The sequence below is a fragment of the Crassostrea angulata genome, chromosome 10 (genome assembly GCF_025612915.1).
Source record: "Crassostrea angulata isolate pt1a10 chromosome 10, ASM2561291v2, whole genome shotgun sequence".
NCBI classification, from domain to species: Eukaryota; Metazoa; Mollusca; class Bivalvia; order Ostreida; family Ostreidae; genus Magallana; species Magallana angulata.
In genome coordinates this window covers 48,671,870-48,687,968 of record NC_069120.1, presented here as the reverse complement: position 1 = coordinate 48,687,968, position 16,099 = coordinate 48,671,870, and the positions used below count along the sequence as shown (strand labels likewise).

The 16,099-nt window shown below is 36.4% G+C and overlaps 1 protein-coding gene across 7 annotated transcripts in view; it reads right to left on the bottom strand.

Annotated features, from left to right (window-relative positions):
* The window catches only part of LOC128165362 (uncharacterized), a 61,339-nt gene that overhangs the window by 10,514 nt on the left and 34,726 nt on the right, over positions 1-16,099 (bottom strand). For 6 of the 7 annotated variants that reach the window (XM_052829782.1, XM_052829781.1, XM_052829780.1 and 3 more), the window contains 33 exons: positions 15,741-15,922; positions 15,536-15,651; positions 15,318-15,445; positions 14,840-15,031; positions 14,005-14,168; positions 13,620-13,756; positions 13,332-13,426; positions 12,888-13,078; positions 12,058-12,188; positions 11,661-11,791; positions 11,304-11,510; positions 10,274-10,464; positions 9,853-9,986; positions 9,592-9,710; positions 9,281-9,478; positions 8,849-9,026; positions 8,309-8,464; positions 7,988-8,127; positions 7,526-7,645; positions 6,708-6,960; positions 6,227-6,356; positions 5,954-6,127; positions 5,664-5,781; positions 5,181-5,371; positions 4,663-4,801; positions 4,090-4,294; positions 3,792-3,902; positions 3,336-3,504; positions 3,040-3,159; positions 2,804-2,887; positions 2,474-2,670; positions 866-1,024; positions 218-429 (listed from right to left, as the gene is read on the bottom strand). In XM_052829782.1, the coding sequence (XP_052685742.1) occupies positions 218-429; positions 866-1,024; positions 2,474-2,670; positions 2,804-2,887; positions 3,040-3,159; positions 3,336-3,504; positions 3,792-3,902; positions 4,090-4,294; positions 4,663-4,801; positions 5,181-5,371; positions 5,664-5,781; positions 5,954-6,127; positions 6,227-6,356; positions 6,708-6,960; positions 7,526-7,645; positions 7,988-8,127; positions 8,309-8,464; positions 8,849-9,026; positions 9,281-9,478; positions 9,592-9,710; positions 9,853-9,986; positions 10,274-10,464; positions 11,304-11,510; positions 11,661-11,791; positions 12,058-12,188; positions 12,888-13,078; positions 13,332-13,426; positions 13,620-13,756; positions 14,005-14,168; positions 14,840-15,031; positions 15,318-15,445; positions 15,536-15,651; positions 15,741-15,922 (5,172 nt within the window). Of the gene's footprint in view, positions 1-217; positions 430-865; positions 1,025-1,055; positions 1,980-2,473; positions 2,671-2,803; positions 2,888-3,039; positions 3,160-3,335; positions 3,505-3,791; positions 3,903-4,089; positions 4,295-4,662; positions 4,802-5,180; positions 5,372-5,663; positions 5,782-5,953; positions 6,128-6,226; positions 6,357-6,707; positions 6,961-7,525; positions 7,646-7,987; positions 8,128-8,308; positions 8,465-8,848; positions 9,027-9,280; positions 9,479-9,591; positions 9,711-9,852; positions 9,987-10,273; positions 10,465-11,303; positions 11,511-11,660; positions 11,792-12,057; positions 12,189-12,887; positions 13,079-13,331; positions 13,427-13,619; positions 13,757-14,004; positions 14,169-14,839; positions 15,032-15,317; positions 15,446-15,535; positions 15,652-15,740; positions 15,923-16,099 lie in introns of those variants that run through there. The other variant, XM_052829787.1, reaches the window with a different exon arrangement.

Genomic DNA, 16,099 nt, shown 5'->3' with positions numbered 1-16,099 from the left:
TTTTACCCTCGTTGTCAGTGGGTAAATTTAAGACTGGATGAATTCCATTATCGCAAATATCTCTTTTAACACCACTGCATCTGGGCAAGACAGAAAAAACCGTTTGCTAGTGTAGAAAGTCAAAAATAACACTGGGCGAAAATAACTCTGTATACAGTATTCTCTTGGTAGTCGGGTAACTACAAGCACAGACAGAGACGATCACTGTAATTCTTACTTCTTCCAGTGTGGTGTCATAGATTCCGTAATTATCGATTCCCAGTGACGTGGCCTCTCTGTCAATGTGGTGCAGACATTTGAAGAACTGGTTTGTTTGGCCATCTGAGAAGGGTAAGGACACGGTGACCTCTGACCCGATCTCATTAATGAGGTCAGCTTGTGGTATGAATGACTTAATTGTAGACAGGACAGCGCCAGTATCACAGACTTCTGTTTGTTAGAAAATTCAAGGGTTATAAAAATGACATACTTTTCAAAGGAAATCATCTTAAGAGCTGATGTTTTTGGATCATTTATCTCATGAAAAACAAAGAATTTCTAAAGAAAATTTAGTATGGGTCTTTGATTTGAACAATAAAATTTGGGGCTTCTTACTGTAAACGTATTATATTTGGTGTGTACGATATTTGGCAGAATATGTTTAGCATGGATTTGATTTGTTTAGCATGGATTTGATTTAGAGCAATTCTGAATATAACTATTTATCTACTACTTATATATTTAACATTTGGCGATGTATTTGATTTAGTGGACGCCATTTTTTGCCAAAAACGCTAAATAGAATACACAGCCAAATGTAATATGTTTACAGTATTTGACACATAAGATAAAGAATTCCTATGAAAACTCCTTTGACGTCACGTACGTGATTTGGCAAACTTGAGATGGTAGCCACTGCCCACCTTCTGCTTCAGGAACATGGGTGACCCGGTACAGAGGAGACGACCTTTATGCATGACCGCAATCCTGTCTCCCACTGTGTCTGCCTCGTCCAGAAAGTGGGTCGACAAAAGAATGGTGCACCCTGCCACAACCACAAATGAAAAGTGAATGACCATCAAACAACACATCAGACTGAATCATTTCTTATACACCAATTCCCATAGAAGAATTTATCTTTAGTTAGTAAGACTAGTGATTTTCCTTTTCTAAGCTATGACAAACAACAGACATGTAAGAAAGTTGATAAAGTTTAACTTTGTAATGGGTTGAAATGCATTTCCAATTGCTAAAGTGTAGGATACAAAGCCCTTAAAGCTATAGTTGTGTGGGTTTACTTTTACCAATTGTCTAGTAGTGTGGATTTATATGCACCAATAGTTTAGTATTTCATTAAATTTTAAATGGCATTGTAAGGTTAGCATAAATTTTTGCAATTATTAGTTTTAGAAAATGGTATTTGAAAAAAAAATAAAGAAAAAAGATGTTCGGTACATATCAAAACACTGAAGTGTACAGTAGACATCAGGATCAGTATAATAATACACGTATTTTACATACCAATACCAAATACATTTTGTTTTCAATTTTCAGTATCATGATATAAAGTCAATACAAAAAATTAATAAGTGCTTGTGTATACTAAACTTTCCTACCAACATGGAATGAAATGCCAATCTTTTTTACTCTGTTTTAAGGGATTAGTCGCACCATGCATTGCCACCATACTGTGGTTTCATTACCATTCATGAGCATCAATTTTTATCGATTCAGTAAAATTCAAAGTTTCAAGATTTGGAAATTCTTGGAAGGTTTATCAGTAACCGACAAAATTATTGTAATAATGCTTCTTTATAATGCATATTCATTATAAGGCTCATATTGATGAAGAAATCCATGAAAATTGCTGTTCATCAAGTAATAATGAAACCACGGAATTGTTTTTATATTGACATCACCAACAGGTTAGGGGATAAAGACTTGTTATATTGACATCACCAACAGATTAGGGGATAAAGACTTACCCTCTTCCTCTCTCTCTGATAAATGAATAGTAACTTAATAAGTAGTGATAGAGCTCAGGTAAACAACTGAAATGTCTGTACAACCCTTCATACTAATACATGAAACATTATTCAAATTTGTTCTTTAGAATTCTTCTTTTACATTGTTTCTGGGTAACAGGTAATTATTTATTCTTAAAGCAAATTTCAACATATAATTATTCTGATAAAAGAAAATAAAGTAGTCTGTAATTAATAGTTTGCAATCTTGGATTCCATTGGCGAAAAGTTAGTGGTGTGCCTATTACTATAAAACATCACCTCCATTAATCACAAAATTGAATATCAAAAAGTATAACAACTACAATGACTTTTTGCCTTAATTGGTAAACCATATAATCAACAATACGATCGTATAAACTAATTTGTGCCATGGAATTTTGTGTGTTAAGACCTTTATTCAAGCCCATATCACTCAGTAATTGTACCCTCTAACCCACCTTAGAAGTAATTGTAAGCTTTATACTCACTCATTTTGTGTTTGACAAGGAGGTTCCAGATACTTCTGCGTCCGCTGGGGTCTACCCCACTGGTTGGCTCGTCCAAGATGACCGCCTTGGAATCTCCAACAAAGGCCAGGGCCACACAGAGGCGGCGCTGCATACCCCCAGACAGTGAGGAGACCACCGCGTCCTGGACATGCCACAAGTCCACATCGTGGAGCAAACTGAAAACCACGCAAATACAGAAAAATAAAACTATGTCTACAAGCTATTGAATACAATGCAAAAAACAAGAATTCTGAAATAGATTGAATTTCTATTAAGACTGAGCTATTTCTTCACCCAGATTGGTCTCACCTGTCTATTTCCTGTTTCCTCTTACTCTTAGAGAAGCCTGACTTGACGGCACAGTAAAACTCCATGTGTTCTCTCACCGTCATACTGTAAAACACAACAGAAGAGAGGAATTAGAAGTTTAAAACAATTGCATAATTGATTAAATAAAGAAAAAAAATATGATCTGATAATTTAGAACAGTAACAGCAATATTCAATATGAAATGTGCATGTAACAAAAACAAACAAGGGACTCACTAGTGGAACAGAGCATTGTATTGAGGACAGATTCCAATCTTGGTGGCGCCGTGCCTGACTCTGTGACCATATATCGACACCTTGCCATGAGTCGGCTGAAGAATGCCAGACAACATATTCCTGTAAAGCAAAGAGATCTATCATTTGCATTTGTGAGCCAAGTCTTCTTCAACTAAATCAGATATATTGTTCAGTGAATTTGACTGAGTTTGAGTGGTACTTATGTTATTGTAATGGTTTTGAGTTTGTTAAGTATTTACAATGTAGTGGTGATTCTGAGTTTGAGCGGTACTTACAGTGTAGTGGACTTGGCAGCCCCGTTGTGACCCAGAAGAACCGTGACCTGACCTTCATAGAAGTCACAGTTGATGTCCTTGACCACTTCATGGTCACCAAACTTCTTACTGAGGTGTCTCAGGGACATGCCTACTCTCTGATCTTTACTGCTCACCTCTGACAGAGCAGCTGAAACAAACAAAACTTCGGTGTAACTAAAGGCAAAATGAAAGCTGCATCCAACACTGACACACAGTCAGGTATATGACAGTAAACAACTGTAAATGCATAAACTGAAGCATGTATGGACCCATTAACATTTGTGAACAGAAGCTAGAATGGAGCTGGTTACAAACTAGTGGAGTTTTAGATATTTGACCTAAAAATGCAGTCTTTGAATACAGTGAAATAAATTACAGAGATTTATACTGGTGTAGAGAGTTTTTTGTGTGTTCATTCAGGAACCTTTAACTCACCTGAGTCTGAGTTGGAGAGATATTTGTCTGATGGTTTGGTGGTAGACTTCATACATCCCCAGTAGTAAGGAGACAGGGGAAAATACCATGGCTCTGGCACTCCATATTTCCCTAAAATTCCACAAAATAAATCAATCTACAGCAACTAAGCTTCTATTCTTCACCTTTACGTTAATACATGTACTTTAAAGAGCTATCTTAAATATTTTTCCCTTTTTTGATGCTAAGCAGTTATTTAAGTTGACTTTTTACTAAAAGTAACGAAAACAGCCTGATTTTAATTGGATGAGATAGTTACCTGGTTTGACATTTCTAATGTACCAGCCAATCACAAGATAGATAACACCATCCAATGCCATCATCACCAGGCACCAATGGAAGCTCATTTCATCTCCTTGTATGGGACTGTCTCTGATGTTTTTCCAGCTGATCCCAACCATCTGGATCTCATAGCGAGCCAAGTACCGAGATCCAAATCCAAAGGCAGTGGTAGAGGATAAACACTGTTTTAAAAGAATAAGCTCATTTATTATCAGAGTCAATGCAACAGATGCAGGCTGTACTAACACCAAGGAATGGGAACGCCACAATTAAGTCAAGCTCTAGTAAATAAAAGGAGCCTATAGGTATATTAAATTTGAGATACAAGTACAATTAATGATGCTGATTTTAATATCTTTAAAATAACATTGTATTGAACATAGGTATCTGGATGTGATAACTAATAGAACATTGAGAAAATGCTTCTGTATCTACAAATTCTCTAAATGCCATAAAGTCTATGAAGAAAATTACATCTAGCATCAAAATGAATCTCTAGAATTATTTTCTACTAGTAGTGACCTTGAGCCTATTTAATCAATTGACTTACAGTGAGAATCTTTTGCCAGAACTCCATCTGAGCGTCCATGGCGACGAGGATGATGTAGGGGAGGTAAGAGAGGAGGTAGATGATGACCACAAACAGGATGGCCAGGGTGGTGCGCGTGAAGAAGGCCCCCACCAGGTAACTGTCAAACACAGATCAAAGGTGAAAACAGAACAAATGTTTAAAACAGATCATAGGTCAATCACAGATAACAGAAAATTAAAATTAATTTTGGTTTGAAAAGCTACTAATACACAGTTTGTATAATAATCAAACACCAGCTGTATTAAGGAGGCTGAGTGGTCAACAAACTAACCATAAGATCTACCTGAATTTTTAGATAAGATTTGTGAAGCTATAAACTTTATTTAGTAAAGAATAATGCCATAAATTTTAGCTTTTAAATCTGAGTGTTTTCCTATATCTTTATACAGAGCTCTTCTTATGAAGGAGATCAAGACAGTCTAAAAATGGCCACAACCATCTAGTCCTCATAACTGTAGGTGTATACAGGAACTCACCTCAACATTGTAGTGGAGAAGCAGAATGCCATAAAGTAGAGAATAATGATGCCAAAGTCTGAGTAGGTGAAGAGTCCTCCGAGCCTCAGCAGGAGGAGACAGATGAGGGAGGTCACCGTCATTACCAGCATTGTACTCAGGAACCACGTCCACCATGTCAAGGTCGAACTCAGACCCATGATCTTCAGTGCCTGTATTACAAGTGCAATCAATGTAATAAACTCATATCCATAATCTTCAGCACCTATGATATGTAATCATTGTAATGTATTGATAAACTTTGACCTATGATCTTCAGCATCTGAAATACCTATAAATGTTATTGTTACAATAAACCAGTTTCACAATGCGTGTTATACAAGCATCATTATTTTACTTAATCAAAAGATGGAAGAGCAATAAGTTGTACAAATTTTTTTTTAGCACAAATTTCATTAAATTGATCAGTTATGTGTAGCTTTTCACTGATGAAACTTAATTTACCTCCTCTTGGCCATTTTCTCTGTCATACACCAGGTTTTTAGTGGCCACTGATATGGCAGCCAGCCAGGCTATAGTCATCATAATGGGCAGCAGGTAGGAACTCAGGAGCTCCATATACCTGTAGGACAGGTAAATCAACTCATTAAGGTAATACAGACAGGATATTATAAAAAAAAAAATACAATTTATGTATTTAATAACACAGCACTTATAAGTGCAATTGGTAGTAAACCTTCAATTTGGGAACTGTGTAAAATTTATACAAGAAAGCCAATGGAAGTTGAACTTACTGGTCATCAACATAGCATGGGGTGGGGAACTGCTGTAAGAAGACCGTGTTGTTGATGTCCTGTCCGGTCTGGAGATAAATAATGGCACGGTCCAGGATATCCTGTAGCTGGATAAACCCTCGGAAATATCTCATGTGTAAGAACATGTCATCCTCTGGGTTAGGCCGCCAAAACCTGTCAACAACAAACTCGTTGTCAACACCATCTTCTGTACAGAATGCTAGTCTTTACTGGAATATTTGAGATAACTATTACTGTTTAACTTGTTGTTACCTTTCTTTGATTCTTCTGGTGCTTTCAACATTCTCAATGTCCATCTTGATTTTATAGGTGATATGTTTGGGAATGGAATTTGAAGTTTGCCTTTTTTGTCTCTTGCTTGGGTCCATATCAAAAGCAATACCTGTAATAAATCAAAGTATTTGATCCAATTTCTTACAAGTCTAGGATACCCAATTAAAATTGGAGCTTATTTTTCTTAAATTTAAATTTTTTTGACATACATACTAGGTACATGTAGGTATTTTTCTGACTTAAATGCTAGGTACATATAAGAATGGTTCTGAATTACAAACTAGGTACATGTAGGTATTTTTCTGACTTACATGCTAGGTACATGTAGGTATTTTTCTGACTTACATGCTAGGTACATGTAGGTATTTTTCTGACTTACATGCTAGGTACATGTAGATATTTTTCTGACTTACATGCTAGGTAAATGTAAAACCATTAGGTAGGTATCGTTCTGACTCACCAGCTAGATAGGTATTGTTTTGGTAGAGCTTCAGGGCCAGTCTCTCCATGTCGTGTTCTGATGACTGCGCCATGAATCGGTCGGTGGTGATACACTGGGTGTAGTTAGCCAGGAGTCTAAAGAAGGCTGAGATGTTGAGGACCTGGTTACTGTCGAGGGAGTCCAGCTTGTACATCCCATTCAACACATCGGTCGAGGAGACTTGTAGCGAGGACTCCAGTAGATTGTTGATGAAGTTGTTACCAGCCAGACCCTGTAGACAGAAGGGGGCAGGGTTAGTTCATGTAGTGAGGGGGTACAGACTGGTGGACAAAAGGAGGCAGTGTTAATACATGTACTGTGGAGGTACAGACTGGTTGACAGGAGGGGTCAGGGTTAGTATATGTACTGAGGAGGTACAGACTCTGTACACAACAGGGAAACTGGCTAACGAGCTGCACTGCCAAGTACCAGTATATTTACCTGACCTTTAAATTTTTAAATACATTAAAATACAGTCTGTATATCAAAGTTTTAACAAAATCACACAAACAGTGATGCCAGTTTCATTACCCTTATTATAAAATATGCATTCCCACAAAATTACATCTAGTATGATTAATCAAAATTGGTCTTCCATAATGCTTTGTTGTAATCATTTCACTGAGCAAAATCAACACATTTAATTCTGCTATCAAATTATATTCAGTATGGAATCTATAATTATAGAACCCATATGATCCAATGAGAATGTGACTGAAACAGAAGTTCTCTCCATTGGGATTGAGCTGTAGTGTACAAGTACATATAAATACATTACAGTGAAGTCTAATCCTAACCTTGATGTTGCTGAGGACATCAGAGTTGGACAGGAATTCGCCTAGATCTTGTGTGCCATTGGACCACTCCTCAGCTAGAATTTTCACCTCCTCTAAGACCTTAAAACTGCTGTTGTACATCTGAAAAAAGAATAAATTATTAATGCACATTGTGATTTTTATACCAACAGTTCGAGTGTTGGTGAGAGCAATCTGCATGAAAAATTTATGATTAATATTCTCATCAAACCAATCACTGCATTAAAATTTAATTTAGTCAATGTTGTCCCCAAAATCCTAATGTTCTTTCCATATATAAGTATGGAATGTACAGCCTTTACTATATGTAATATTCTTTATATGCGTTTGGCATTTCATAAATTCACTATGTTTCTATTTTCTTTATTTATCATATTTGAATACACTGAATACATCAATGAATGCCAAGTTCATATGTGGACTGGCTTTTGTACCCGCCCTTACCTTTTGGATCAGCATGCGGGTGGCGGGGGTGTCGGGGGAGTACAGGATCTTGCCCATAATGAGGGGCTTCAGATAGGCCCAGATCACCGGGCCATTGGTCATCTGTACCACAGTCTGATACATGTCCTGGCAGAAGGGACCTGGAAACACACACCAAAAAAGCATAAAACTCAAGGCTGAAAAATTCTATTATAGATAAGCAATAAAGAATTTTTTCTAAAATCAAAAACAGGTAGAAAGAAATATTAGAATTGAGAAAGTGTACCAAACAATGAGGTGATTTTTATTTTCAATAGTCTGATAGCTTTTGAGTTGACTCACTTGGCATGGTCTTTTTCTCTGCCTTCTGCTCTGGGGTGAGGGAAGAGCCAGGGGTCTGGGAGGAGGCAGAGGCCACACCGGTGGAGTCCTGAGTGGTACTCTTCCCCACCCCACAGATCATGTCATAGAGGGAGGACATGGAGGAGGTTCCTGAACCTGAAATTGCAGCAGGCAAACATTGATTCACTTAGACCTAGACATTCAGGCACATTATGATCACAACAGACTTTGATACAGCTTAGTTTAGCAAGTTTAAGCACTTGAAAGCATGCAGTATCAGCACATTAACGTGGTGGTAGAACATAAAATTCCACAAGTTAACAAAAAAAGTTGCTGTTCTGATGCAGGTCACTAATACATGCATATATGAATGTAGAATTTTAACAAAATGCCTGGATATTAAAGAAATGGGTCTTGTACCATGTACATGTAATTCACAAACTTAAATTTCTTGAACTCTCCTAAAATAGTTGTGTGAGATTTTTTTGTGTGAAGACAGAGTGTGTTTGTGTTTAAATAGCTGACAATGTAATTACTTACCATGTAAAGCCTGGAAGCTGCCCGAGTCAAAGCCAAGCTGACTAGATCTGTTGCTGAACATGTCCGCCAGGCTGCTCAGCTGACTGCTGCCATCGTTCATGTACTTCACTGCATCCTGGACTTCAGACGGGGTCAACTGAGCCTGCTCCAGAAGGTTTCCTGATGACATCCTGACATACTGCAACCAATGAAAAAAAAGTTATTAAACCAGACAACCAATGAACATGTTTTATATCAGGCAGCCAATGAACACAGCTGTTATATCAAACTATCATTACTCACAGAATTTATATCAGGTAACTAATATATACATGTGTTACATCAGGCAATAAATGAACACAGGAATGATATCAAGTAACCAATTAACACAGGTGTTACATGTACAATAAGCAACTAAAATATTCTCCGAATCTTCATTTTCCTATCCTGTACCTCTTGCACTAGTTTCCCAAGATCCATATTCTGCAGCATACTCTCCACCATTGCAACAGCTTTGTCCTCTCCAATACCACATAGACTCTTACTGAGGTCAGAGATGCTGACCTTGGTGGAGGTCAAGTTCAACAGAAGGTCAAGGCGAGTCACATTACACACATGGCTGCTGACGTCGTCTACCTTCAGACTCATCAACTAAAATGCGAGTATACATTATACCATCGAGATTTTATTTATATGAACCAAACACTCATAATCTACATGATTTTGAATAGATAACTTCTATTTCTGCTGGTGGTGAAGCTTACCGAGGCATAGTTGATGGTTCCTTCAATTATGGCGGTTGCTTCATTGTCCGTCATGGTCAGATTCTGGGTCAGGTAGTCATGGAATCCAGCTGGATCTTTTAATACAGTCCTTATCAAAACTGGAAATAATTAATGTAGAATGCATGATAAGCCATAAAAGTTATTACTAAAACTTAAAAAAAAAACCATGTAAACTGTCATCTACTCTAAATGAAAAGTCTAGTACAAACAGTTTAAGAGGTTTTTGTCATGAAAGATTACCTGTCCTTGGTATGAAATTCCTAATGGCCTTGAAAGAGGTCAGTCCTCTGATGATGACCTCAAGGTCAGAGGCCACACTGACCATGTTAGAATCATTCAACAATGGCTTGAAATCATTTAGCAGCTCAACCAAACTGTAAGCAAGAAAATCTCTAATGTACTTTTGGAATACCTCTCTGTATCGCTTGTCAAGTATGAAAGTAGTAAAAGCAAATGCAGGATGTGTTCAGAAATTACATAAAAACTGGGATGTCTATATTCATTTGGCCAATGGTGAATAGGACACAGAACCTTATTTTTAAAAGTTTCAAACTTTTAACACTTCTCTGGAATGACACATCAGGGCTTACTCTATTTAAGTCAGTCCTTATACACGTATCAACAATTAGACCTATCAAAGTTTGACTCAAGTGCCAGCTACCTGTCAGCGAGAGCGTCTGGTCCATTCCTGTAGATCAGCTCCTGTATATAGGGCAGTACAGTCTTCATGTCCACATTGTTCAGGTCAATGGAGGTCAAGTTAAATAGCCCCAACTTCTGGATCATACCCACAATGTTAGAGACATCTCCCGCGATGTGGTTCCACCAGGCAGCACTCCCAAAGTCCTTGGTCTGAAAGTCAACCAAAGAGGATCAAGATTTAGTATAAATATATTTTCTTTCGTTAGAATGCTGTGATTTAGATTGAAAATAATTTCTTTTGTGGTAATGATAATATTCATGAGGTAGGCGGGGTTCAAAGGCGATTACGGGTAGATTTGTTCGAGTAGTATTCATTCTGACGATTCCGGACGGCACAAGAAAGTCGATTTTTTATTTAAGAATCAAATATTCAATCTAAAGATTTTGAGCATGTTAGATGTTGCAAAGATGCATATATGATGCACAATTTATAGTGTTACTGACAAGGTGCTTGTCAGGTAGCAAAACTTCTTGAAGTTTTGCGATTGGTTTGGTTTGGATTGATGAAAGTGTGTGTTATGATATTGTGAAATTGAAGAATTTTTTTTAATGAGCGACTACTTGTATAGGATGTCAATGCACAAAATAATAAATATCATTGAAAAATGGGGTCTTAATGTTATGTTTATTCGAGATGGAAGTACATAAGAAGAAACGTATAGCTTCATCCTTTGTCTCTTTCTTCATCCTTATTCTAACAACATGTGCACTACAAATATCTCTGGTGTAAATTAAATCTATTCCTTGATATAATTGTCAAGTAAAGATGTGACTTTTGTTGAACGTTGTTTCAGTCACAAATTCTTTGATGATTTAAAAGTATTTTCATTCATTTGCAAGATTGAAAAGGGGAAAACCAAAATGTTGTGCAATCTAATTAATTAATAATCAACATTTTTTTGGTAAAATCCTTTTTCAGTAAAGCAACACACAAGTGCATCACAAAATTAAAACTACACAAAGCATGTAGTTAGTACCGTGTGACTTACATCAATAACAGTGGCTGTGACCGCCAACAGGTCACCGATGATTTTAGCAGTGTTTGCAGCTTGTCCGGGATCAGTCCCGCACAGCACTGAGGACACGTTCTGTACAGAGGTCATAAGGTCAGCCGGCAGCTCAATGTAATTCTTTAACCTTTCTGGGTCACATAGAATCTTGGCCGCCTCGGCAGAGTCATTGGCTAACAGACTCATCTACAACCAGACATGATCATGAATCAAAAATATATTTCATATGCAAACATTTTATGTCATTAAACAATCTAATTCATGAATTTGTTATTTTGATCAACGAGATATTAATATTTGAAAATCATAAGAGATAACTTCCATTCCTTCACTTACAAACTCTGGCTTAATGGTAGCATTGAGGAACACTGACGATGCCTCTGGTGCCAGCTTGAGAATGTCTTGTAGTTTCTCAGCTATGCTGGAGTTTGCACTCATTAGATTGGAAACCAGGACACCTGCTGAGGCTGAAAATCAAAATTTTAGGTAACAATATATTTTAAAACTACAACATGCAAGTTATAAAAAACTGAGCAGTCCAATTTGAAAATAATTTTGGCAATATAGACTTTTTTCACTTCAAAGTGTTATACAAAAACTCCCAAATGTGTCCTTAATACAGAATACAGTGAAATCCATCATGTGCATGATTTTCTATTACTGCATATAGCATTCAAAGTACACTTGTACAAAAGTATGGAGTGTGACTGTATGTGCACTATGCATAACTTACTGAGATCCTCTGTGGACAGTTTCTTGAACACTGACATAATCATATTAAGGACCTCGTTGTTCTGCATGAATGGTTGATTGAACACCTGCATACCATCCACCATTAGACGAGACACAGACTTAATGGACTCACTAAAACAAGTTAGAGTGAAATAAAGCAAGTGACAGAATGCTACAATAGAGAGGCCTAAATACACAGTAAAGGCTATTTCTATATTTTCATACTATGCAACAAAGAGATTTTGTTGAATTTTAACAAATATGATAAATTGAAATTTATCAGAATGAAAGATTTTAACATTACAGAGATATTAACTGTGGTTAGTTTAAGTTTTTATGTAACTTTTGTTAGTTTGAACATTGCAGCAAAAACCATTGTAAACAATCTTCTTATAGCAATGAGCTGTATTTTTTAGAATTTTATTTTGCTGCAAAAACCTGCTAGTGTGATAAGTCTGCCTGTAACTTAAACTTTTATGATAAATGAGATTTGGAAAAATCATTAATTTTTGTCAGAAAAAAGATTTCTCTTATTAGGAATATCTAGCAGATCAATTTTTGTACAGGACGACAATAATTCAATTTTTTCTCCAATTAAGGCTTCTTAATGGCTTTTCCCACAAAAACAGAGCTGACAGAAATTTTTAAACATGATTTTTGTCATTTTAGCAGAAAAAAACATTTTCTTTAAAAAAAGATTCAACATGAAAATTGCAGCTCATATTGCTTTAAAATCTGATCTCTTCAAGTACCACTTAAACCACTCTACTTTACAAAAACCACCACCAAAAGGAAAAAGAGTGAAAGAAGTTTTTCAATCTGAAAGCTTACAAAACATCCCCCGAGAACATTTTGGATGGAATGGTTGGGATCTGTTCCAGACATTGCATCGTCTTGGAGCCCGGGAGGTAGGTCTGGTTTATCATCTTCTGGTACAACTCGACCATATCCTTCATCGTAGAGAACAGGGAGCGGCATTCAAACCTGGACGGCTGGTTCTGATTGGTCATCAGTTGGATATACTGTAATACAGGACAAAATACACACTGAGTTGATGAAGAAATCCCACCATATTTACTGATACATACATCTGTTATAATTATCAAAGTAATATGAAGAAATCCCAACCATATTAACTGATACATATATCTGTTATAATTATCAAAGTAATATGAAGAATAGAGATTTCTCTTAAATTATGAAGTGCAAATTTACAAGTATATTTTATATAAATAGTAAAATACTTGGGTTGGTGGGGAAGTTTAAGATATTTACCTCTTGAATCTGCTGTGAAATATTCTTTGACTCCAAATTATGAAGCATGGAAGACATATTTAAATTGGTGACATCACATAAAAAGTCTTCCATATCTGAATAACAAACAAATGGATTCGAAATGACCTTTATTCTCTAGGAGAGTAGTGAATTCTTGAAACAAGGACATCAAGAAAGGTAAAGCAAATTCATTAATCAAACCAATTTTGCTATTGTCCAAAAACACATTTACAAATAAATAACAAAAACATTGGCCTTAAATGTGATATCTGTGGAAGATAAACAGACCTAGTTGTAGCTGTAACTGTATCTTAGAGGACAGCAGGCTGGTTTTAATGGAGAGAAGGACTGGTTCTACTGCCTTACTATAATACGTGGAGTTATTGGCATACATCACAAGGTGATTGCAAGAGGTCTCAAAATCACTGAAAAATGTAATAAAAATCAATAGAAAACTGTCAACGTCACATTTTACTAAGTTTAATTGCTATTTTTCAGGTTATATTTTTGTTGCAGCATTTCTCCATTTTGAAATATATCCATCATAAAAAAGTCATATATTAAGTCATCATTAATATTCACAAGTACCAAAAGGACTCAAGTCATTTTAATTATCCAAAATGAATCAACTGTAGTCTATACAACAGTGCACCTCCAAACTACATGTACTTACAGCTCAGACATGAAGTTAGCGTTGAACACCTCCATTACAGGGCCAACCCAGGATGACAGGTCGTTGGTGACGTTGATTTTCTGGAGGTACATGATGTTGTCTAGCAATGTCGCTACAGAAGTCTGTACGGTCTGCCAATCACCTCGCCACTGGTAGTTGAAGATCTGATCACAACAAAACAGGCTTACAAACTTGTCTATCTATTCACAAACATCGATCAACATGTACATGCGTAATTGTGTACTCACTGACATGAAATACTCCAACATGTAATTGCATGGCACTAAGGGCATTTGGTTCAAAAGTGAAAATCAATTCTATAACAACCTATTTACAGTTCAAATACATGTACATGTATTACTATGTATAAGCTTCTCTTTTAAATATGTGTTTTACAAAAGAAAAGCATTTTCATTACCCAATACCATTAAACCAAGTGAAATTTGATGACAAATTTTAGTGGATTGCAAATTTTTTTTCAAGTTTTTGGAATGTAATTTCATTTATTCACATTTATGATCAATGGATACAGATGACCTTTCAAAGGTGGTTGAAGATGTTAAATGAGACCAAAGAACACCCTCAATATCTACAAAAACTGAGCCACTATTACCAGATTTACCATTTTTAACCATACCAGATTTACATTTTCTACATTTACAGGTTTCCAGAAAACTATCTTCCTGTAGATTTACAGTTTACCAGGTTTACAGCTTACCATATAATCTTTCCAGATTTATAGTTTACCAGGTTTACAGCTTATCATCTTTCAAGATTAACAGTTTACCAGATTTATAAATTACTAGAACTACAGTTCTACAGGTTAACAGCTTACCTTGCTGAGGTCCTTTAGGTTCATGTCCTGTAAGAGCTTGTTAATCAGGGACGTGGGCTCCTCCAGGTCTCGACAGAGATCTGACTGTATCTTCTCTACATCTGTCTCAGCAGGGAAAGTGAAAGTGGCCAAGAACTGTGTCAGGTCACACATGGTGTCATTCCAGTTGTCTCTTATCATGAGCGCCACAAACTTACAAAAGACAAAATATGATCATCATGTCTCCATTTTGAGGCAATGAATGGATCTGGACTTGCCATCACCAACTTTCCTCATCTAATTTTTTGTTTGTCTTAAAGTTTTAACTCAACCTTATCTTAAAGTTTTAACTCAAACTCATGCACATGTCTTTTAAGAATTTGAGTTGAGAACTGCCCTGAGAATTTTCAAAATATTTTAAAAGGATGATAGAACCATATTTTAGTGTGATGGACATGTAGATGTGGACACACATCAAACAAATGTCAAGAAGCTGTACCTTCTGTGGATCCATGGAGGCTGTGACAAAGATTGCTGCAGAGGAGTGCTTCACTTCATCATTTAACAATTTGGCCAGAGTTGCACTGTCAGGTAGGAATGCCGAGACAGGTACTTCATGACCAAAACCTATAAAAGAGTAATTCATAGATACTTTGTTTTAATCAGAAAATTCTATTTTAGGGGAATCAAAATTGATCTAGGTAGATGAAAGAGTACCTTTGATTCGCTCCATAAACTGATTGAATAGTTTACTGATGGGGTAAACAACATTAAAGAATTCGCCAATATTGACGTGAAGCTCCTGTTCAAAGAACCTCATCCAGTCCATAACTCTATAAATAAACATGATGTAAAAAATAGAAGCAGTTTTCTTTTACGAATATGTACTTATATCGCATGGATTTTTTCAACAGAAACTCACTGTTTAACGCCATCATTTAGAGAGGTTTGTTTCTGGAGGAACATTTGCCAGTCTCGGGTGTTATTGGTAGATGTTATAGCCGTCAGCACATATTGGATCTCCTTCAGTAGATCACTCCATGGTACTGGTTCAGGGTCAGCGACCAGATCCACTCCAGTTTGGGTTTTGTATATGGCCAACAGCTGCAAAGAAAAATCATCCATTAAATAAGTAACATATTCCATTTACAAATCAGGAGAAGGTATTTAACAAAACATTGATGACAGTAAGTGACTGATTTTTTAATGCACCCAATATGATTACAATAAAACACACTCTGGGCAAAAGAACATGAACTAACAATTTTCATCCATTTTAAT